Raw genomic sequence first — 23,432 nt, forward strand, 5'->3', positions numbered from 1 at the left:
AAATAAGAGCCTTTTAGCTCTACATTGCGACATTCCTTCTTGTCGGGGGTGGATACGCGCGCACGATCATACCTAAATTGTGATTTTTACCTTCATCGATAGAGCAATAAAATTTTTTATTTAGTTTTTCCAATTTTCATTGGTAAACCAAACCCATCAATATTGAGAAATAGATCCAGCCCGAAGAATTTCGAGGAATTTCCACAAAAAAGACAAGATTATCTGCCTGGCCAAGTCATTGGGACTTATTTTTTATTGCCAAAAAGTCTTACTAATACGTGAGCAAATATCGATGAGAGACAAAAGCGCGATAAGAAGCAATATTATATCAATTGAAGATTAAGTAAAGTGAGAAAGCGTGTCAGTATCTTTAAATACCACTCCAGTAATCCAAAGACAATCAGTAACACCGCGACTTTGAGATCGGGAGCAACACTCTGAACTGAAAAAGAAATTCAACCCCTTCCACAATATTTTGTAAGTTGAGCTTTTAAAGTTAAAAAAAAAAGTGTCCAGCAGTGAATTTTTTACTTCTGTTAAATGTCTTGAAGAAGAAGTTTTGTGAATTATTTCTTGAGTGGATTTCCTTGAAGGTTGTGAATAGAAAAAATCCTGAAATATTGGCTAAATGAATGGTTTTAGAAAATTCGAAATAAATCTTTGGCTTAAAAGTTTTCTTTGATCAAGTTTTTAACACTTGGTGGAATTTCCTTGCCAATTTTATTAGTTAAATTGTAGAGAAATAAAATCTTATTTGTGTGAAGAAGTTTAATTGGTTCGTTTGTTAAAAGAAAACCCGGAAAAACAGTTTCTTTTTGAAAGAAATTTAAAGTCAAATTTTAGCGTTGAAAATATTGAATTTTCCAAGGGTTAAGAGCTTCAAAAGTTGTCTCAATTTTAATTTTTAATTATTAAACTCAATTTATAATTAATTCTTTAAGAATCATTTAATAAAACCTCTAAGGAAGCCTCTTAAAATTCATTTTATACGATAAATGATTAAGTTGGAAAAACTTAAAGCCTGTATCAACCGATTTAATGTTAAAAACCAATGAAGGAAATTTAAAATGTGTAATAAAAAAGTGAAATTAATTTTTTTTTAATTTATTCTTTAATTAGAAATTGTAATAGTGAAAGAAAATTCAGAGAAAAGTTCAAGTGAATTCCTTCAAGTGTTAATAGATTTTTTTCTTCTCTTTTATGCTATTTCTCTGAACCATTAGCTATATGTGTTTTTCTTATAACTCTTCTCATGCTGATCGTGCAGAAATGAGCTGATAATGCACATATTTTAATCCAATGTGCTCAATTTGTGTTTTTTCTTCTTTCGTTTGTAAAGAAAATCCTTCATTGGAAATTATGAATTTCTTGTTTTATTTTGGAATGAAAAGAAAAGAAAAAAAAAACTTTTGAAACAACCTTGCAATAAAAGAGATCAAGGAATGTAGTCAAACCTTCCTAGACTTATTCTAAGTCAATAGACGAGACGTAATACAATTAAGTTGTAAAGGCTAAAAGATTTGTCCTACATTCTCAAAAGATTTCACGATTGATCGTAAAATAATTTGATATGTGTGACACTAAATAATCCCGATGTTAAGTAATGCCACTCATGTGATAATTTCACGTCATACTTCTTATTTAATCAATCACCATCCTTGGGATTGTAAATTATCGCGCGTATTTTATTGCAGGCAGTATATAGCTTTGAGCGATGTCGCCAAGAGTGGCAATTTTTTTGGCACTCATTGCTCTTGCCACAGCAACAACACCCCACGGTGAACGTAATCCACCCGAGGAGGATTTCTCCCCTAAGCAAGGTGGAGCAGAGTATCGTTTGCCCACAAATGTTCTCCCAGATTCCTACGTAGTCACCATCACGCCCTACCTCTATGCCGAAGGTGGCAATAGTGAGTGGACTTTTGATGGAAATGTGAGGATCAATCTGCGCGCAATCACAGATGGTGTTACACAAATTGTCCTCCATGCAACAAGCTTGGAAATCGATAACACCCGATCAACACTTAGACTTGGTGGTGGAACACAGAATTTTCTCTCTGGCACACCAACGTATAACAATCAAACGGCTAAATTGACTTTTACCACAGCACCAGCCCTCACAAGAGATGCCATCTACACCCTTGATCTCTACTACAAAGGACAAATTCACAATGACATGAGAGGATTGTACAGGAGTACATATCAGGAGGGACAAACCACAAAGCGCCTAGCTTCAACGCAATTCCAAACTACCTTCGCTCGTCGCTTTATGCCATGCTTCGATGAGCCGAGCTTCAAGGCGGTCGTTACAATGCAAGTCTATCGGCCAACTAACATGAGAGCTTGGTCAAATATGGGAATTAGCACGTCAAATCAGTTGGGCGATAGAACCCTAGATGTCTTCCATCCTACACCGAAAGTATCTACATACCTCCTGGCTCTGATTATTTCTGAATTCACATCTCGTTCCACTCCAGCAGGAGATCCAAAACCCCACAGCATTATTGCTCGTCCGGAAATGTACGATCTCTCGGTTTATGCCTTTGATGTTGGTAGACAAATTCTAGATCGTCTAGGTGAAGCTCTAGCATACCCATACTACGAATTCATGCCAAAGATGGATCAGGCTGCAATTCCAGACTTTTCCGCTGGAGCAATGGAAAATCTCGGCTTACTCACATACCGTGAAACCAATCTTCTGTACAGCCCAATAAAAACTCTCACAATGACAAAGCAGAGGATTGCTGCTGTGATTGCTCACGAACAGGCTCATATGTGGTTTGGGGATCTCGTAACGTGCGACTGGTGGAGCTACACGTGGCTCAATGAAGGTTTTGCCAGGTACTACCAATACCACGGGACAGCTCTTGTGGAGACAGATCTTGCTCTTGGTCATCAATTTGTCGTTGAGCAACTTCAGGGTGTCTTCCAAATGGACTCCTCCAATAGTACTCACCCAATGACTGATCCCAGTGTCAACAGCCCATCAGAAGTATCTGGGATTTTTGATAATATCTCATACAACAAAGGGGCCACCTTTATTCGGATGATTGATTACCATTTGGGTGGTGATAGACTCAGCAATGCCCTTAGAAGTTATCTACGGGATAGAGAATTCAGTACAGCCGTACCCAATGACCTACTTCGTGCCCTACAAACTCAACAACAGCCTCAGCATGAAATTGATCTTGTCTTCAATTCATGGACTACACAACCGGGGTATCCAGTTGTCAATGTAAATATCAATTCAGCAAGGAGTCAAGCCACACTCACACAAAAGAGATTCCGCAGCTACTCCAGCGAGACATCTGACACTGAACGTTGGTCCATTCCAATTACATTTGCAAGCAAAACTCAATATAGTTTGACTGATACAACAACCAGGCACGTTATGAATACGCAGGAGCTCAATGTTACTCTCACACCTGCTCCCAATGCATGGGTAATCTTCAATGTACAGCAAGTTGGCTACTATCGTGTGAACTACGACACAGACTCGTGGAATATTATCATTTCTGCCCTCAAGGAAACCGCCCACGATGGCATTCACATCCTAAATCGTGCTCAAATTGTCGATGATCTCATGAATTTGGCAAGAGCTGGCTACGTCCCGTACGGTACAACATTCCAGATGCTTGAGTACCTCAAGAGTGAACGGAACTACATTCCCTGGCTGTCGGCATTCAATGGACTCAATCATTTCCGTAGACGCATTCAGGATGGCAATAAGGAACTCTTTGGGAAGTACATTAGGGGACTCCTCGATGGTGTCTACACCCACTTGGGCTTCGCACCTAAAACCTCGGAGCCCACCATTGATATCTACAATCGTGCAAATGTAATTTCATGGGCATGTAAATACGGTCATGAAGATTGCTTAACAAATGCCAAAGATCAATTTGCAAAGTTGCGCAATGATCCCACAAACTACATCATCCCTGTGGATATTCGGCCAACAGTTTACTGCGAAGGACTCCGAGAGGGTGGTCAGGATGCCTTCAATTTCCTCTGGCAGCGCTATCTGAGCGAAAATGTTGCAACCGAGCAAATAATCATCCTCAATTCACTCGGATGCACAAATACTGATGCAACAATTAATGCTCTCATTGACAACATTCTCAGTTCAGCTGTTAGGGATCAAGACAAATCAAGTGCCTTCTCCAATACCTATGCCCACAATGAGGAGAATATTCGACGTGTATGGAATTACATTACCAACAATCATGCTAAGATGCAAACTGCGTAAGTTCTCGGAAATTTCTTACATTTTCTTTACCTAACTTTCTTTTTTAATTTGCTTTTTTTCTTGTAGTCTTGGATCCTACGGTAGTGTTGCATCCTACATGTCTGGAGTTATTAATCGCTTCCGTACCAATGAAGAATTGGAACTTGTTAAGACATTCATCAACACTCACGGGAACACTTTCGGTGATGCTAGAGAGTCTCTGAATCGCGCTGTAGCTAATCTAGAGTTTGATCTCTACTGGGACTCCAAGTACATGGATCACGTTATCAAAGGAATCGGAGGGGCTGGTATTCGAACCATTAGTGCCTTCCTTATCCTCTTCACCGTGCTCATTACCTCGTTCTTCCGTTGAAAAGAAAAATATTTTTGTAGAATGAATATTTTGTAAAAATTTTATATAAATGAAAAATAAAGTCCGGCTAGTTTTTTTTTGAAAATTAAACATAGTTATATTTTGTAAAAACAAAGCCAATGTTTTGAGGGAAAATTCGGGTAAAAATTGAAAAGGAAAATTAAAGATATTTCTTATCAGTTAAAGTCAAATTTCTTCTCAACAGGAAACTAAGAAAAAAGAAATGAAGGGAATTGTGATAATTTGCTTGATGGCGGCGATCCTCGGAACTTGCAGGAGTCGACATGTTACAAGATTAGATTATAGGGTAAGGCCTTGCCATTACCATATCACGGTAAAGCCCTACATTTATAAACACGACGATGGACAAGAAGGAACTTTCGATGGAGAAGTGAAAATTCTCCTAAAAACAACAATTGATGGCGTAAAATCTATTTCATTGCATGCATCAAATCTTTTGATCAACGAGAGTTCCTTAACAATGCAAAAAGATGAGGAAAATCTTCTCGATGGAGAGCCAGAGTACAATGGGGACAAATTAATCCTTATCTATGCTCTAAAGAAGCCCATTGTGCAGGGAAAGCAGCTCGTTCTTAGAATAAAATACAATGGAACAATTGGGAAGGAAACAAGAGGACTCTTTTGCAGGAAATTCATGCAGAATGGGGTTGAAAAGAGGATGGTTTTGACGCACTTTCAGACTTCTTATGCAAAATTATTTATGCCATGCTTCGATCAACCTGATATGAAGGCAAACTACACACTAACAGTTCGTAGAAGAGCAGATATGACGGCCTGGTCAAATATGCCCATTGCTACCAGTGCGAAGGATCATAATCCCGATTACATCCTTGACACATTCCACCCCACCATGAGCATGTCAACGTACCTCCTGGGTCTTGTTGTTGCGGAATACAGTGAGAAGAAAATTGAAAATACTTCAGGTCCTGAATTCTTTACAATTTCCCATCCAAGTATGATCGATTACACGGAATATGTTGCACAAGTTGGACACAGAAAGCTCAAAGTTTTGGAGGCTTTTCTTGATTTCCCATTGAGTGCTTTTATGACTAAAATTCACCTAGTTGCTGTCCCAGATTTCAATGCATACGCAATGGAAAATCCCGGCTTGATAACATTTCGTGAAAGTCTTATGCTCTACAACGCCCGGAAGACGTCTATGTTGCATAAACTACGCATTGCAATGGTTGCAACACATGAAATTGCTCATATGTGGTTTGGTGGTGTTGTTACATGTGAATGGTGGAGCTACACATGGCTCAATGAAGGTCTTGCCACGTACTTTGCCCACCAGACGGTTCCAGGTGTGGAGGAATCATCCATTTTATCCCACCTCTTCACCATAAATGTCCTACAATGCGCTCTGCGGAATGATGCTGATGATTCAACGATCCCAATGACAAATAGCGATGTGGAGACTCACGAGCAAATTCGTGAGATGTTCTATGTAGTTTCATACGAGAAGAGTGCCTCAGTTGTGCGAATGATGGAACACTACATGGGTCGTGGGGATTTCCAAAAGAGCCTCATGCAGTACATTGATAAGAGAAAATTCAATACAGCCACCCCGGATGATCTGTTTGCTGCATTTAACAATACATTGAACCACAATGAAGAATTCAGAGACATTTTCTACACCTACACCCGACAACCTGGCTACCCCGTTGTGATCATCAATGTCAATGAAGCAAGAACTTCAGCTGTGATATCTCAGAATAAATTTCATTCCTACAGAAAATCTATCGCTGGAGAGGATATCTGGGTCATTCCCATTACATACACCACCAGAGATGAGAAGAACTTCACCAACACTTCCCGAGCTTTCGTCCTAAACTGTAATGATCTTGAGATTCCCATTGATCTTACCCCTGACAAATGGATCATCTTCAATGTTCAACAAGTTGGGTACTATCGCGTGAATTACGACACAAAATCCTGGGAATTAATCATTGAAGCCCTCAAACTTTCCAATCACGATGGCATTCACGTAATAAATCGCGCTCAGATTGTCGATGATCTTCTGGCTTTAGCGCAATCCGACAATGTGCCCTACACTACGGTATTTGATATGCTTCAATATCTCCCGGATGAACAGGAATACGTCCCATGGCGTGCTGCCCTCACTCATTTTGAATTCATCTCCAAAAGAATCCCAAATAACCACCGAAAGCTCTTCAATAATTACCTAAAATTCCTCATTGGCAACACCTACGAGCGTTTGGGATTCCTCCCGAAATCCCCAAATGATCCTCCACTAGAAATTCTCCATCGGGGTCTTATTGCTTCATGGGCATGTCGTGTTGCGCATAAACCCTGCCTCGATGAAGCTCGGAAGCAATTCATGGAATTCCGCAAAGACACCACATCTGAGATTAACGTGGACATCCGCAATGTAGCTTACTGTGAGGGCGTACGCGATGGAGATGAAACCACGTTTGAGTGGATGCTGCAACGTTACAGCAAAGAAAATATGGAAATTGAGAAAATGACTCTTCTCGAGGGACTCGGATGTGCCAATTCCGAAGGCATTGTAAAGCTTTACCTCAATAGAATATTTTCAAATGACGAAATAATAAGGAAAAATCAGAAATTTCATGCTTTCTCCCATCTTCTCAGCTACAATCCGGACAATGTTAATCGTGTGTGGGACTATGTAAAGAGCAATCACGAGAGAATGAGCAAAATGTGAGTATTTTTTTGAATAATTAATTCCAGAATTTGCTATATATCGCAATGGGGGCGCCTGGTTGTTAACTATGTACGATCTTTTGTAATTAATTTTGTATCTTCCCAGTAAACAAATTTTGCCGATAATTGATCAGTAACTGAGTTAAATTATTTAGAAACCAGAACTGAGCTGAGATTGATCAATTTTTGACAAAGGGGTGATTATCTGAACGAAATTATTTGGATCTTCGCAAATATTCGTTTAATTCACAAAAGAAATCAAAATATTTGTTTTTAGTCTTAAAAACGGCTAAGATTGAAGAGCACCAGCCTAAAGAATTTAATACAAGCCTAAAAAAGGATTCAAATCAAGCCGAAAATAGTAAATTACACCCTAAGCGTGCTAAATTCAAGCCTAAAAATAACTAAATTACAGCTAAAAGGTTTTGAACCCTAAAAAGGCAGAGATTGAAGAACAAAAACTTAAAAAAATTTTTTTTTTAATTAAAGCCTAGCAAGGTTAAAAAAATTCAATTGATGTTAAAAAGTAGTAAATTTAACTTGAAACGGGTTAGATTCAAACCTAAAAGTTTTTTTTTTTGGTTTTCAACACTAAAAAAAGGTAGAGATTGGGCCTAATTCAGCGACCAAGAAACCCTTGAAATCTTTGAATTTTGTACTGAAATTTCAAGATTTCAAGCGGATTTCAAGGGTTTCTTGGTCGCTGAATTAGGCCCATTGAAGAACGAAAACTTACTTTATTTTTTTAATTCAACCCTAGAAAGGGCAAAATAAAGTCAGAAGAAGCCAATTGTAGCTTAAAAAAGTAGTAAATTCAACCTGAAACGTGTTAAATTCAAACTTAAAAGTATTATTTGGTTTTCAACACAAAATAGGTAGAGTCTTCAATCTCAAAAAGCTTAAAATAGTTTTTAAATAAAGCCTAGAAAATTCAATCCGAAAAGGGTTAACTTTTTTCGATTTTTAGCAAGCGATGTTTAGTAGAATTAAAATACAGTCGTGATCGTGCAGTAGGACCGTCCTCAAAAAAACTTCTCCGTGGTAAAACGGCTTCAAAATGAGGAATTTTGCCTTCGTAGTAGGACAATTGGTATCCTACCTTTCCAATAGTACTAATTGTCCCACTGCGAAGGCGAAATTCCTCATTCTGCAGCCGTTTTACCGCGGAGAACTTTTTTGACGACGGTCCTACTGCACGATCACGACTGTATTTAAATCTTCGTAAATATTCGGTTGATTTGCCACCCCTTGATTCTTGATCAATCAGTTGACTCACTAAATTGATTTATCAATTATTAGTCAATTTGAATGACTCAATTATGATTGAGGGTTTGTTGGCACAACTGGAGGTCCTCAAGAACGTTTCTTCCCGTATAAAATGTTTAAATTTCTTTAAACTTCTTTCATTCTGACCTCTCAATAATTTTTTTCCAGACTCACCAATGGATACAAAGATGTCCTAAAGTACGTCAAATGCATAACAATGCGAATGAATACACCGCAGCAGCATAAAGATTTGCAGAAGTTCATTGCATCCAATGGCCATAAATTTGGGCAGTACAGGACGGAGCTTGAGGTAGCTGAAAAGGAATTAGGAGAACTCATGACATGGGATTCAGTGCATGTGGATGAAATTGCAAGAAATATGTGCAAATATGCAAAAGCTTCGGCCACCAGAATAATCATTAATCATCAATGGATCATAAAATCAATCGGCAATGTCATTCTATTGATTGCAATCACGAAGATTTTCTCTATAAATTCATAAAATACTCCAAAAAAAAAAGAAGTCAAAAACAAAACGTTTCTATGTGAAGAAATATTTATTTGATTATTGGAGAGACAACAGATTTTTTTTTTACATTGAAGTTATTTTTTCTTTTCATAACACGGGAATACCCTTTAGTTTTTTTTTTAAGTACGACACACTTGAGACGCTCTCTTATCTTGATGGGACGCAGTCTTTGGCGGGGGCGGGGGTAGTTTCCTTTGGCACACGTGTGTTTAGCTCATTGTCACATTACTGAGCCATGTTGTGATTACTTTGAAATTCCTCTTCATCCACGAAATATTCGCTTCTGACCTCTCAATGACCTGCTTCACTGACCTCCCGTAGTCACGGAAATGTTCATCAGTGAAGCGTTTCAATTCTTCAAGCTCAAAAGGCGTATTGATGCGTCTTGTGGAATACTTGAGGATTGAATTTAAATTTGCCATTGTTGAGCCCAAACTACAGAGAGAGAAAAAATAATTAAATTGCATTCTTGGCCAAAATAAGCCCAACAACACTTACTACTCCCTAATGTGGTCCCAATTGCTGCGCATGTAGTTAAAGGTAACAGTTTGTCCGATGTTAGTTGATGAAACAGCGGCGAATACTCTAAAAACATCCTGCTTCCGAATACCGTAGGATTCAGTTAGTGAACGATCGAGGTAACGTATGAGAATCCACGGTTCCCTGCTGCATCCAAGTGCCGACAGGAGAATCTCCTTCTCGCTGGCAACACGTGTCCTCTGGAAGCGTTCCCATGCAAAATCCCAAATCCTCTGATCCCCATTCCTAATGGCAGTGCAGTAGATGAGACTTTTGAGATTTGGCGACACCGTATTGTGCACGTCGGGATTCGGTTCATGAATCCACATATTGAACTTCTCCACACTCCTATCAACGCAGTCACTGTAGCCAAGATGGCAGGCAAGAGTGAGGATGTCCACGCGTTTGTACACGGTGAGCATTGAGCTATTTTTCACATCCTCAAATCCCACCTCGTTGTAGACTTTGTCAAGGAGATGAATGCAGTAGCGGCGGAAGAGTTCAAATTGTCCCGTTTTCTGTAGCATCGACTCAATGAAGGTCAAACCATTGATGGCCGTCTTCCAGGGCACGTAGTCTGTCTCATGATGAAGGTATCGCGTGACTTCGAGGGCAGTCACATAGCTGAGATACCCACCACGTGCCAAATTGAGAGCATCGTCAATGAGTTGCGCACGATTTGACGGTGCAATCTCACGGAATTTCATTGGATCATTGAGGTATGTAACAATTGCACGCCAATTCTCTTCGTCATAGTTGACTCGATAGTAGCCACTCTGCTGGACATTGATAATTAACCAATCAGTCGCATCAATGCGCACATCATCCAACTTAACAGACCTCTCACCACGCATCCAATGCGAAGGAGCTGTATCCGTGAAATTCAGCTCCCTACTCGTGGTCAATGTAATTGGAATCCACCAAAGTGGATCCTCCTGATGGTTATCCGTCTGATTAATCAAGAAGAATCTCTTCTGGTGCAACTCAACGCCACCTCCAGCGTAATCTCGTACCACGGACACCACTGGGAAGCCCGTCTGGAGTGTCCACGTGTCCATGATGACCTTCACACTTGTCTCCTTGTCGAACACACCACTTTCGCGAGCTGCATCAGTCAGGAAGCCCCAGAGGTCATCTTGTGTTGCCGATCCGTACTTCAGTGTCTTGAGGTAGGTGTTCAAACCCCGTCTAAACACCTCCGATGTGAGAAAGTGATCCATCATACGTATAATGGCTGCACCCTTCCCGTATGAGATTCTATCGAAGATATCACTAATCTCATCGGGATTAGCCACATCCACGGAAATCGGATGTGACGACGACAGAGCATCCAGCGAGAAAACAGCATGCAATTCCATCACAACAAATAAATCCATTGACATCCACGATGGCTCTACGGCATCCACACCAAGGTACTCCATGTAGCTGGCAAATCCCTCATTGAGCCACAAGTCATTCCACCACTTAATTGTCACCATATTCCCAAACCACTGATGCGCTAATTCATGCGATATCACCGTAGCCACGCGTTGTTTATTACTTATCGCCGAAATGCCCTCCTCAAAGAGCATTGTGGCCTCTCTGTAGGTTATCAAACCGAAATTCTCCATTGCACCTGTGGAAATGCATTGAAAAATTAAAAGTCAATCAACAATGAAGAATTAACTGGCGTGAAACTCCCAAACAACAAGCTTTAATTAAATTCCTCAAAACATTTTGAATTGAATTTAATTTTACTCCAATAAAACGATAAAATAAATTTTTTATCGCAAAATTCCAAGGGGTGTTTATCTGCCGAATATTTTGACTATTTTGGCGAATAATCCCAATATTTCCAAAGATCTGAATATTTTCATTTTAACCTCTAGGCCGCCAAGCGGGGTCGTTGAACTACCCCAGCCCTATATTTCGTGCTATAACTTAATAAATATAAAAGTTAGCGTTCCCATCTTTTGGAAATAAGTTCCTTGGTTATCTGAGGAGGTTGTGTAAAAATTTCAGCTCAATCCGACCACCACAAGAAAAGTTATTAAGGAAAATGTAGAAGAAGGGAATTCAAAAATTGGTGTAACGGCCATGCAGTGGAAAATTTCTTAGAATGAAGTTAGTCACGTCATGAACCGTGTGCTAGTGGGGTTGTTTTTATTTCTCACCCTACCTTCTCAGTGTCAAAATTATCGCGAATAAGTAGCATAAATCGCATAAAACACAATCAGAAACACATAAGTGTTGAAAAGAATAAAGAATTTTCTAGAAATATTGCCATTTATCACGGTGCGGGAGGTGAGGGGAAGTAGTGAAAAAATAGCAGTTGCGGTTAACTTCGTGGCAAATTTCTCACGAAGAAAGTGTGAAAAATGAGTGAAAAATGTTTTTCCCTAATATCTTCTTCTGCGTGTTTCCGGGTGGCGAATTTGTGATGCAAGGGGCAAGAGGACTATATAAGGAGTCTAAAGGTAGTGACCCGACAGTTCCCGGTTGTATGGTTTATGAGAAATTCGACTTCCTTCTTGGGGTCGTTCAACGACCCCACCTTGGCGCTCCAAGGAAGCTCCAAGGTCTTGGCGGCCTGCAGGTTAAACTATAATTTAGTACTTCTTCACCTTGGATTTACTACTTTTCTCAATTAGAACTTACTCTTTTTTGTTTATTACTTTTTAGGCCAAAATTTAGTACTTTTTAGTCCTCAATTTAGAATTTATTCTCCTTAAATTTAGTACTTTAAGGCTTAAAATTAATACTTTTTCCTATTGAATTCACAACTTTTTCGGTTAGATATTACTATATTTTTTTGCTAAATATATGTTTGCGGTTAGAATTTAGTGATTGAATTTACATCTTAAGATTAAATTTTCAAAAAAGTACTAATTTCTAGCCGAAGCAATAGTAAATTCAAGCCGAAAAAGTACTAACTTCAATAACTAAAAGTATACTAAATTTTATTGAAAAACATAATAAATTCTAGCTGAAACAGTATACTGAATACAATGAGAAAAAGTACTAAATTTAAGCCTATAAAGTGCTAAAGATTTCACTTTTTCAGATAAAATTTAGTAGGTACTATTTAAGCTTTTATCGCTTAGTCTCCACATATTTAACCCTTTCAGGTCCATTGGATCATATGCTGACCCAAAGGCTCAATTTTAGAAATATTTCATTTTGTATATATATATATATTTTTTTTTAATATTGAGTCCAAATTAGTACAGGACTATGTCTTTCCAATCCCAGATCATTTTATGACCACAAAAGAACATCCCCAAGAACTCATAGAATCAGGAAGGTCGAAAAACCGACCATTTTTGAGTTGGGAATTTTTGCTAAAAATATCTTATTTCACCTCAAAGGAACACATAAAAATTATTTTTAGTTCAATCAACTCGCTAGATTGATAGCGGACCTTAAAGGGTTAAGGCTAAAATAAAATAAATGTTCGTCTCAGAATATTTTGATTTCTTTGGCGTATCATCGAAATACATAATCCGAATATTTTTATTTAGATAATCACCCCTTGCAAAATTCTGTAACCTTATTGAGAATTTGCAACTCTTCAAAAATTTTATAATAAAAAATATTTTATTTATGAAAAAGATTAACAATTTTCTTCCAAAATAAAAAAAATAAATGGGGTCAAAAACTGCTGCAAAAACATAAATTTGTGTGTAAAAAAAAAACGCGCTAATCAATGGAAATAAAATAAGAAGTAAATGGCTAGACGCCGCAGATATTGGTTCTCATTCACACAAATATGCTAATCATCTCACCTGCACTAAAGTCTGGCAGTGCAATCATGTCCACTTTGTCCAATGGGTAGGAGAGATTGAAGAAACGTTCAAGGTACTTGAGGAGTCGTGGCCCAATCTGCAGGGCATAGCTGGCGGATTTGATTGCATCCTCCCTGGCCCAGACACTGAGTGTACCCGTTGGGTCTGTCTGATGGGCAAAATCACACACAACAAATGCCACAAGGTACGTTGACATTGGCACAGATTCCTCATAGATGTCCCACAGGTAATCGGGATTGTTGTCTCTGCGGGAGAGCACAAGTGGGGTAGACAATAAGGCACACAAACTTTATTTTATTCCTCTTATTACAAAACACATCGCAATGGTATCATGCACACACGTATTGTGTGTCAATTGAATTAGAAAATTGCCACCCGAGGGGGAGGGCTGTGTAGTGTGTACAGAAGGAGGAGAAGAAAAGGCAAAACCATGCTGGCAAATCACCTCCTCTCTTGCCTCCCGCCATTTGATTAGTGTGACACAAATTGATGATAATTGATACTAATGCTCTCTGCGCAACACTTACACACTTGCTTCTCGCACTCTCCGCATATTCGATAGCGAAATCATATTCTTTGGCCTTCCAACTGTTATGCTAAAGCGTGCCTTCATATCAGGTTGATCCTAAAAAAAAGGAACAACAACAAAACGAAAAGAAAGATCAATGTGCAAAAGGACAAGTAACATGAATCAAACGGGCTACCATGCAGGGGAAGGTTCGTCTTGCATCTGTGGGTTGAAATTGCGTTGCAGCGAGCCATCGTGTGTCATTGCCAACGTGGTAGGAACTCCTGTAGAAGCCCTGCATGTCCTCATTGAGTATCCCTTCGAATTTCATGTGCACCCTGTAGAGTTTTCCCTTTTGCAGCATTGCCGAAGTTTTAATGACAAAAAAATGCTGCATTTCCACATATGACGTCCCCGTAACGCCAATTTCCTTATCAGTACCATTCTCAGTTATCCTAATTTCCTTCTCGGGGATCTTCAGTGCATACGAGTGCAGGGTGATATTTTTACATTCCTCAAGGACCTCCACTGTAACGGCAACATCACCGTCAAAAGTGAAATTTTTACTTTCAAAAAATGGTTGAATTTTGAGATCGTAATGAAGGGGCTTGAGGGCAGTTGGTAGGAGGAAGTCGGCAACTGTGACTCTTGGTTCGGGATGGGCCGTTGTGGGATGAGATGTTGTCGTTGAGAAATCTCCTTGGCCACATTTTTGCTCTCTCGGGCACGAGATGAAGTGATAAACAAGGAATCCCGAACCGACAATGCCACACACAAAAATACCCACAATAAATGCAAGAGTGAGCTTTGAGATGTGAATACCACTCCTATTTGTGAATGTTGGCCCCTGATCCACCGTGAGATTTTCCCTCACCTGCATCCCTGTAATTATTAAGTTTTTTTTTCTAGATTTATTTAGCAATTAGGAAGAAAAGAAAGAAATAGAACAAAGAATAAATGATACCCATTATCTTTTTCTTTTTTATCTCTCACTAAAATGATCTCTCAAGGAGCACCTCAAGATTCTCTGTCAGCTCCTGCAAAGTGAGCAATCATCATGAGTTAGAGGAGATTAAAGACCCTCTCTAGAGGCCCCACAATTGGTGAAATTTTACCCAAAAATTCATCGTTGCCAACCCTAAAATCACACTATGCTCTCTGTGCGTGTATCAATTGCCATTTGAGACCTTTAGCAGTACATACTGCAAACTAATTCCAAGCCCCGTGTCTCCTTCTGTCGATATTTCTTTTAATGGCCCGCAGAATAAACTCAATACAGTCTATACTATAAATGCGTGTACCCCAAAAAGGAATTAATTCATTCCTGTGTGTGAGGAAATTGCTGATTTAACAAGCAGGACAAGAGTAATCTTCTTGTAAAGAATACAAAAAGTAATCGCCTAAGAGATTTCCTCAGAAAAAGCGATAAAGATTTTTCTGAAAATGTAGAAAATGACGTCACAAATGTGGTTTTTATTCATAAAACTAATGGATATTTATCTGTTGAATATTTAAACTATTTTAGTGGATAATCGGAATATATTCGAAGATCGGGATTATTTTCTTTTACATAAAAATTCCTTGCTAAAAACTGGAAAACTCAAAACCGATTTAAAACCGAAAAAATAATTTAGTTATTTTTCTTTTTGATTTAAGTACTTTTAGGCTGTAATTTAGTACTTTTTTAAGCCTAAATTAAACACTTCTTGTGGTTGAACTAATTATTTTAGGCCTGAAAATATTTCTAAGATTTATTGTATTAGAAGCCGACGTAAAAGTGAATTGCGATTTTTTGGCAAATTTAACTTTTCCCTCGGACAGCGTCGGAAAATCGGAACTCAGTCCAGAATTAGAGGCACAATTCTGCCAGAGCTTTCAGCACAAATCAGTGCCTTCCTCAGTGGCTGTGAGGAAAATGAATTTATTAACGATCAATTTTGCATTGGCAGAGAAAAATTTTTTCAGGGAAACAAAGACAAAACTGAATCTTACATCTTGTGTATGAATTTTCTGGACATCGTCAATGAATTAATTGCAGAAGGCATAACAAAGAGAGGGCAACCTATGGGACATGAAAAACATAAACAAAGTGAGAAAATGCAAGGAAAACTCAAAAAATTACAATAAATTGAGAAAAACTCTTGTCCAGCGGAGCAAACAAACGGGGCACAACTGTACTATTGGGGACGTTGTGTTCCTTTTCCTCACAGCCACTGAGGAAGGCACTGATTTGTGCCGAAAGCTCTGGCAGAATTGTGCCTTTAATTCTGGACTGAGTTCCGATTTTCCGACGCTGACCGGGGGAAAAGTTAAATTTTCCAAAAAATCGCAATTTCTAAGATTTATGCTGCTCGATTTTGGGCGAAATTTTAAGAATTTTTCTTATTGATTGATTTGATTTTTCTTGAGAATTTTGAAGTCAGATTTCCTTCCTGAAAATTTCATAAATTCATGGGCAAAGCCTGGTTAAGTTTTGATCAATTTTTGAGAAAATTTATTCACAGAAAATAAAAAAGAAATAAACTAATTTTAATTTATTTTCTTTTAAATTATTTGTTTAAAAAGCTCCTGTAGGACAGACTGTGAGACATCATTGAGCAGCTGGTATCCTCATTTTCAATTCGATACACCGAATTGCCCTCATAATTGTATGTCAATCGACTTCTTATACCCCCTTTCTTTGGCTAATTTTTTTTCTTTTTACATAAATAAACATAAAATACCCTTCACGACCTAAGGCACGCACATCAAATTAACTAATCATTCCGCGGCTGTTCTCATCGCGCGCCAAATTGTTTATACTTTGGCCCATCGATAATCCATCAAGCAAATGAAATCCCATCATGGCTTGTAATATATATTACATATGGCAATGCGGGTTTAACAAGAGCACTCAAATTACATTAATTTGTGAATCCTTCCAACCCCAATTTTATCCAGCTTTTGCCGTCAAATAAATTTAATAAATAACAACCCGCGAGACATGAGAGAGAGAGTCAAGTTCAATTTCCCATTTTCAACCACATTAATCGTCTTTTGGCCGAGTCATGTCGCTCCAGATATGGAGCAGAGTAGCAAAAACACCCAAAAAAAACGCCAGAGTATAAAAGATTAATCAGTTTCTCTGTTTATACTAAAATGAATATAAAATTTTTATTTGTTTTTCCTCATTTTTTCTGATCTTGGCAATTTTTCATTACTCCGCCAGTTTGATCCGTAACTGCGTGAAGAATTTCAATAAAAATGAAAGTAGCTGCTTTTTCTTTAAAAGAGGGGCGAAAACCTTTGCCATGCGGGTCATATTTCTACGTCAGACCCGATTTAAATTTTGTTAATGTGATTTTTACTCTTTTTTCTTCATTTCCCTTCCCATAGAGAAAGAGAGAGATAAATAATAATAAATTTGCATCATATTTTGTACAGCAAACAAACAAATAATTAACTGGAAAATGCGCTTTATCTTTCTGAATACCATCATCATTATACCAACATATAATTTAGCTTTTTATGTTTAGCGGCGGGTGCTTTTATATCTATGTTCGCATTTGAAAAGCTAAATTACTTAAAGATAAAAAAAATGGAGGTCTTTCGTTCTTTTTTACTGACTAAAGGCTACAAAATAATCCATAAATTGTCAATTCCTTTTTTAAAGGAGTTTATTCAGGCTTGTATGAAGGATGATCCTCTATCGCAGAACAATTTTAACCCATTCCATCTTGTAGAGGATCAAAAAACATTGAAGAATCGCGAGAGAACCTCCCCAAAATCCACTGGGATCACATCGAAAAGTGCAAATAAAAATTGCAAAAAAATTCAAATATTGCGACGCCATTTGACATTTTTTTCCCTATAAAAAATGTTTGAAAACTTTTTTGTAGACTTGTCGCTCATTTTCCGTGGAGTTTTTTTTTCTAGTCAAAATAAATGTTTATATTTTCGTTTCTGGAGTGATTTCTACATCTGAATCTGTGAAATCTTCTGCTCCTTGGAAGTCTGTGCATCTAATGATATTCTCAAAGCACTGAGAAAACAAACTAATTGCGAGTTTATTGCTGTGAATAATTTCATGAGACTTCCGGATGTCTTGACATTGCAGCCTCCTCGAGAGCGGATGCAACAAGGAGGAGGGCATAGAATCTCTGTTCACTGCCCATTGATTCAATTTCAATGCGTCGGAGCAAATCTTTCGCTTCCGGAAGCCCCAATATCTCCAGCAAATCCTCATGGGTATTCTGCAGAAAAGATCTCTGAGAGGCAAAATGAAAGTTGAGAATCACTTTTGTCAGCTCCAGGGAGTCATTGCTCTTGGGAAAGATGAATGGGAAGACGGTGATGAAGATTTTGTGGACTTGCTCAGTGTTCCAATCTCAGAAGGAGACTTTCAGGAGCAATGTCAGAAATGTCTTCCGTGCTGGTCATGATTTGCTTGATGACTCCGTCGAATGTTTCCGGATACTGACTACTAAACTGATTTCTACATCTGAATCAGGTATATTGCGCTGGATGGGATTCAACTCGGTAAGATTTGCTTAAATTCTCACTGCCAAAGAGGCCCAAAAAAATGTAAAAAGATTTGTTTTGATTTGCAAGGGGCTGGTTCTATCAACCTCCCTCAGCTTCATTTCGCTGTGGATCACCTGATTCAGATGTAGAAATCACTCCAGAAACGAAAAAATAAACATTTATTTTGACTAGAAAAAAACTCTACAGAAAATGAGCGACAAGTCTACAGAAAACTTTTGAAACATTTTTTATAGGGAAAAAAACGTCGAATGGCGTCGCAATATTTGAATTTTTTTGCAATTTTTATTTGCACTTTGCGATGTGATCCCAGTGGATTTTGGGGAGTTTCTCTCGCGATTCTTCAATGTTTTTTGATCCTCTACAAGATGGAATGGGTTAAAATTGTTCTGCGATAGAGGATCATCCTTCATACAAGCCTGAATAAACTCCTTTATAGTTAAAAAAAAATTTTTACCCAACTTGGTTTTATCTAAAGAAAAAAAATGAAAAAGAAACTTTAATTGAAGAAGATCGCATTTGCTAAAAATATTATATAACAAAAGAGGAAGAAAAAAGATTTAAACATAAAACTGCAATGAAAAAAATTAATACCATTGTTAAAATAAATACTGTCACGTAAGATATATTGCTTCATTTCACAATTAACCTCATACTCTCACAGCAAATAATCTCTCTTTTTCTCACTTTACCTCAAAGTGCTCAAAATGCAATAAAACCCCACAAGATAAAAATGAATTTTCAAGGTGAAGATTTTCTTGGATTTTAAAATTAATGACTGAAGAAATTCTTAAATGACTTTTCCCAAATTCTTTCCACCAACTAATCCTCCTCAAGTAATCCTCGTTTTTCTTTCTTTCCTGCCCCCTCTGTATGTGTACATCATCAAAGAGTCACCCCCACCACACTTTAATTCCTTTTGGGAAAAATGTTTGACTTTAAATGAAGCCCATTTTGGTCCCCATAAAAATTTCATCAGCGCGACGCGATCGTGAAAATTATCTGTGTACAAACATAAATCACGCACGATGTCGCGACACAAATCTCGTGTTTGTATGTACAATTTTCCAGAAATAAGATTTTGAGTTTGTTAATACTGTCGCGTGACTATTTTTAACCCATTGGCATACGACGCTATTATATTATTATTACTTATGTACAAGTATTCCCCGCAACATTAATAAAATGCACTTTCATGCAAATACGCATTTTGGATTTGCTGCATTTTGTGTAAAATATTAAGTAGTTTGTGTGGTCTGCCCTCAAAATGCATTTCCGCTGGAAAATAAAATTTAAAAAAAAACGCGATGCTGTGTCATCTGATCCCAAGGATTCCTCTCAACAACCACCAAGAGCCATTATTGTGAATTTTATGATGGTGCTATTGATTACAAATTTGCACTTGGCCAATATTGGGGTAATTTAATATCGAGCCCCCTTTACCACAATTCCCATCCAGCTGAAATACTACCATCATGTTTAATGCTGTTTATAGTATTTTGCAATCCCCTTTATAGGATGGTTTTGTCACACACAAACAATTTGATCCTTCCTCTTCATCTATTTGGAACTTCCTGTGTCTTCGCTTATTTGTTCATCATTCGCACAACAATATGGAAAAATCCCATTTGCAGCAATATTGACCCAATCACTCAGCATTGATTAACACTTTGTTCTCCACACATACCGTATAATTTTTGGTTCAATCACCACGCACGTATGGCAAACATTCTTTCTCACCCTCGCCTTGAGTTGGGCTTTATGCATGCGGCTTTACTGAATATTTTGAGAATTGATTTTACTTATTTACTTTAGTGCTCTCAAAAAATTTTAAATGTTATAAGAGAAGGTGAATAAAGTCCTTTTAACCCTTTGGCGCCCCTTGCATCGCATATCCAAGAAGTGTCTAAACATTTAGGCACTTCAGATTTTTCTTTAGAAGTTACAATTTAATTTTAGGACAAAAAATATTCTATGAAAAAATCTAAATAAAGAAATAAGATAAATGTTAGAAAAGAAATGTCAAATGTAGTACAGAAACGTCAAACTTTAGACAAATAACATCAAATGTTAGAAAAGGAACGTGGAATGTTAAGAAAGAATCGCCAAACGTTATCTTGAACGTTACAAAGTGAACGTCAAACAATAAATATCAGAAAAACATCGAACATTGGGCTTAATTCAGCGACCAAGAAACCCTTGAAATCTTTAAATTTTGTACTGAAATTTCAAGATTTCAAGCGAATTTCAAGGGTTTCTTGGTCGCTGAATTAGGCCCATTGAAACATAAAAGTCAAACGGTGAAAAAAGGAACAACAAACTTTCAAATTGGGACAATACGTTAAAAAATTAACGTCAAACGTAAGAAATAAAAATATTAATCTCAAACGTTAGTATTTTAAAAAGAAATGATAAAAAACTGCCTATTTCAATTTATTTTAATGGTTTAATGATCCCGAGTCACAATTTTCAAACATTTTGACTTCCAAATCGTTCTTTTACTCCATTTTTTGCATTTTTTTTAAATGCCAAATGAAATAATTGTTTCCTTAACACTTAGAGGATCGATGATTATAACCTTAAAGATTTGATATGAAATTTTTTCTTCCAAATAAAATTTTTCCAAGTTTTCTTTTTCGACTAACTTTACACGAGTCACTAGAATTCCCTAAAAACAGATGTAAAAATCATTAAATATTAAATAGATTTAAATTTTCAGACAATTTAAAAAAAAAACATCGAATTGGCCAAGGTGGCCAGCAAGAACCTCCAAGGGTTAAAAAATAGATCAATGATTACGCCTCTGACACCTCTGCAAGGTGAAATTACGTTAAAGTAACGACAAAAAGGCCAAGACATTTAAACTGAAAAAAAAATCTTTGAAAATACCGCATATTTCAATGATTTTATACGCAGTCGCGAATGGGTTAAGTTTAATACCGCACAACTGTAAAAAAAATTGAACTTTTTATATTATCTATCAAATTTTCTACATACTTAAACATTCCAAAAACTTACAGAACACCCCTGACAATGCTAATAGACAGAGAGCACATGAAGAGTATTTTTTTTTATTTCTTGTTATTTCACCCATTTAATTAATCTCACCAATTGCGGATCTTAAGGGAGAAATATTTCCAAGGAATTTTATAAATTTAGGTTTTTACAACAAAAAAATTAATTAGAATAAATTAATGAATTTTCTCTCACCTGAATCTTGTTCAATTTTCGAGTTAAATCCAGAAAATCCAACCTTGGTTCACCTGCATTAAGATATTGCGGCAAATTGGGAGCTAAGATTTAGCAGCTAATACGGAGAAGATTGATAAATTTAAAGTGCTCCAGAGTTATGGGATTTTGTGCTATTCAAATCCATGGAGTGGAAGTAACAATACAAAATCCTCCAACAATCGTGTGCGGGATTGATATATAAAGTGAAATTCACAGTAATTTGAGTAAAATGTAAGTGAAGGACACGCTGGTATTTTATAGACTCATCTCACATTTAGCAATTCACTACACAACACTTTTTTTTCCACTAAATTTTCACGACTAAAATGTTATTCACAATTTTTCTTTTTTTTTGCTGCTAATTTCCACTTTAAACTTGCTCGAGTTTTTTTTTCTCGGTGGAAGGTGAATTGACAATGTTGGCTGATAAATTGGCTTTAAGAGAGGAAGATTATTCCAAAAAGGGAAGAGTTGGGTAAGGTAAGATGATTTGTGGTAGGCTTCCTCAGCCAACGACGACTCAAGTGAGACTGAGAGTCGAGGCAGCTGCTCCGCACTTTCGGAGGGTATCAGAAAAAGTGCCACGCTCGAGATCTGTGAGGACTTGGCACTCTCTCACCATCCAGTGTGGAATTAAAGTGCCTCCTATAGCGTCGCTCGTTGTGTGTTTATTTACACAGACGCCGGGGCACGCACGAGAGTGTGTGATATGGCGTGAGGGCGGATGGAAGTGTGAATGAATGATTAAGAAAGATTCTATCTGCGAAGGAGATTAACTGTCACTCATCATCCCGCGTTAGAATCCTCCTATACCCCAACATCGAGAAATCATTCTCTGTGCCTCAAGTGTGCAATAAATCTCTGTCTTCTTCGCATTCTAACATCCTGCCCTCACTTCTATTCACCCTCCGCAAGTGCAGTGAATTTTTTTTTAAACATCCTCTCTCATCTCATTTTTCTCTCTCGCTATTTTAAAAATAAAATTAATTTTTAATTTGTCACTTTTACTGTTTTTTTCTTTTCTTTTTAATTTAATCACTATTTGCCGTATCGAGACGCATTCTTTCTTTGCGTGCGTGGTATTCTCTCTGTGTGTTAAAGGTTTATATTTATTTCAAACAACTCACTTAATGACCCATAAAATGCCATATGATTTTAATTTATACGTGCCAACAGCAAAATGGATAAATATTTGTGACGAAATTTTGCCATATATTGAGATTCGCGCAAAAATAAGCATCGTACGATAAGAATCAATTGCGTAGTGCATAAATAATCAATTAAATCAATTTGTATGCACAAAAGTGAAGGTGAAGGTAGTCTGTTTATTAATTCAGGTAGCATAGAGATGCAAAAATAAATTCGGAAGGAAAGAAGAACTTTATTAGTTAATTTACAATGAACAAATCATCAGCAGTAAAGAATTATTTAACCTTCTCACTACCATGTGAAGGGGTAGCTGACTGACCCCAGCCAGAGCTATTTTCTAGTTATAGGGTCATAATTATGAAAGGTATAGAATCAATTTCTTGGAAATAAGTTCCCTGGTTTAACCACAAGAAAAAAAGTTATTAACAAAAATGTGTAAAAAGAAATTTAAAAATTTCTGTTACGATAAAATTTATTCCGTATAATTTAGTTCTCATTGTCATGGATTTCTGATTTTTTTTCGCAAAAACATTTACAATTTACATTTTTGCTGATTAATCTCAATGCCTAACAATGCATAATTAAGAAAAATTGCTTTTCCCTTTTTTCACTGTTCA

The 23,432-nt window shown here is 37.3% G+C and overlaps 4 protein-coding genes across 6 annotated transcripts in view; 2 read left to right on the forward strand and 2 right to left on the reverse strand.

The window, feature by feature from the left end:
* LOC129787900 (mitochondrial-processing peptidase subunit beta) overlaps positions 1-17,697 on the reverse strand; it is a gene marked incomplete at its 5' end in the record, with an annotated part of 132,804 nt that extends 115,107 nt beyond the window's left edge. Inside the window, one exon of the mRNA XM_055823738.1 lies at positions 17,688-17,697. Within this exon, the coding sequence (XP_055679713.1) occupies positions 17,688-17,697 (10 nt within the window). The remainder of the gene's footprint in view (positions 1-17,687) is intronic.
* Positions 29-4,688, forward strand: LOC129787888 (membrane alanyl aminopeptidase). Its single transcript, XM_055823717.1, has 3 exons — positions 29-477; positions 1,695-4,242; positions 4,313-4,688. Exons 2-3 carry the CDS (start codon positions 1,715-1,717, stop codon positions 4,596-4,598), a joined length of 2,814 nt encoding a protein of 937 aa, XP_055679692.1. The 5' UTR covers positions 29-477; positions 1,695-1,714; the 3' UTR covers positions 4,599-4,688.
* On the forward strand, positions 7,038-9,118 carry LOC129787904 (uncharacterized). Its single transcript, XM_055823742.1, has 2 exons — positions 7,038-7,304; positions 8,742-9,118. Exons 1-2 carry the CDS (start codon positions 7,063-7,065, stop codon positions 9,073-9,075), a joined length of 576 nt encoding a protein of 191 aa, XP_055679717.1. The 5' UTR covers positions 7,038-7,062; the 3' UTR covers positions 9,076-9,118.
* On the reverse strand, positions 9,112-22,223 carry LOC129787882 (aminopeptidase N-like). 3 transcript variants are annotated; one of them, XM_055823709.1, is made up of 8 exons: positions 21,939-22,223; positions 21,646-21,742; positions 14,879-14,951; positions 14,111-14,796; positions 13,934-14,031; positions 13,386-13,651; positions 9,601-11,236; positions 9,112-9,537 (listed from the first exon to the last, which is right to left on the reverse strand). In XM_055823709.1, the coding sequence occupies exons 3-8, from the start codon at positions 14,880-14,882 to the stop codon at positions 9,312-9,314; spliced, it is 2,916 nt and encodes a 971-aa protein (XP_055679684.1). In that variant the 5' UTR covers positions 14,883-14,951; positions 21,646-21,742; positions 21,939-22,223; the 3' UTR covers positions 9,112-9,311. The 3 variants fall into 3 exon arrangements, with proteins under 3 accessions (XP_055679684.1, XP_055679682.1, XP_055679685.1); XM_055823707.1 differs by having other exon boundaries at positions 21,646-22,223; XM_055823710.1 differs by lacking the exon at positions 14,879-14,951 and having other exon boundaries at positions 21,646-22,222.
* Positions 22,224-23,432: the final 1,209 nt, after the last annotated feature.

Source organism: Lutzomyia longipalpis, chromosome 1 (assembly GCF_024334085.1).
Source record: "Lutzomyia longipalpis isolate SR_M1_2022 chromosome 1, ASM2433408v1".
Lineage (NCBI taxonomy): Eukaryota > Metazoa > Arthropoda > Insecta > Diptera > Psychodidae > Lutzomyia > Lutzomyia longipalpis.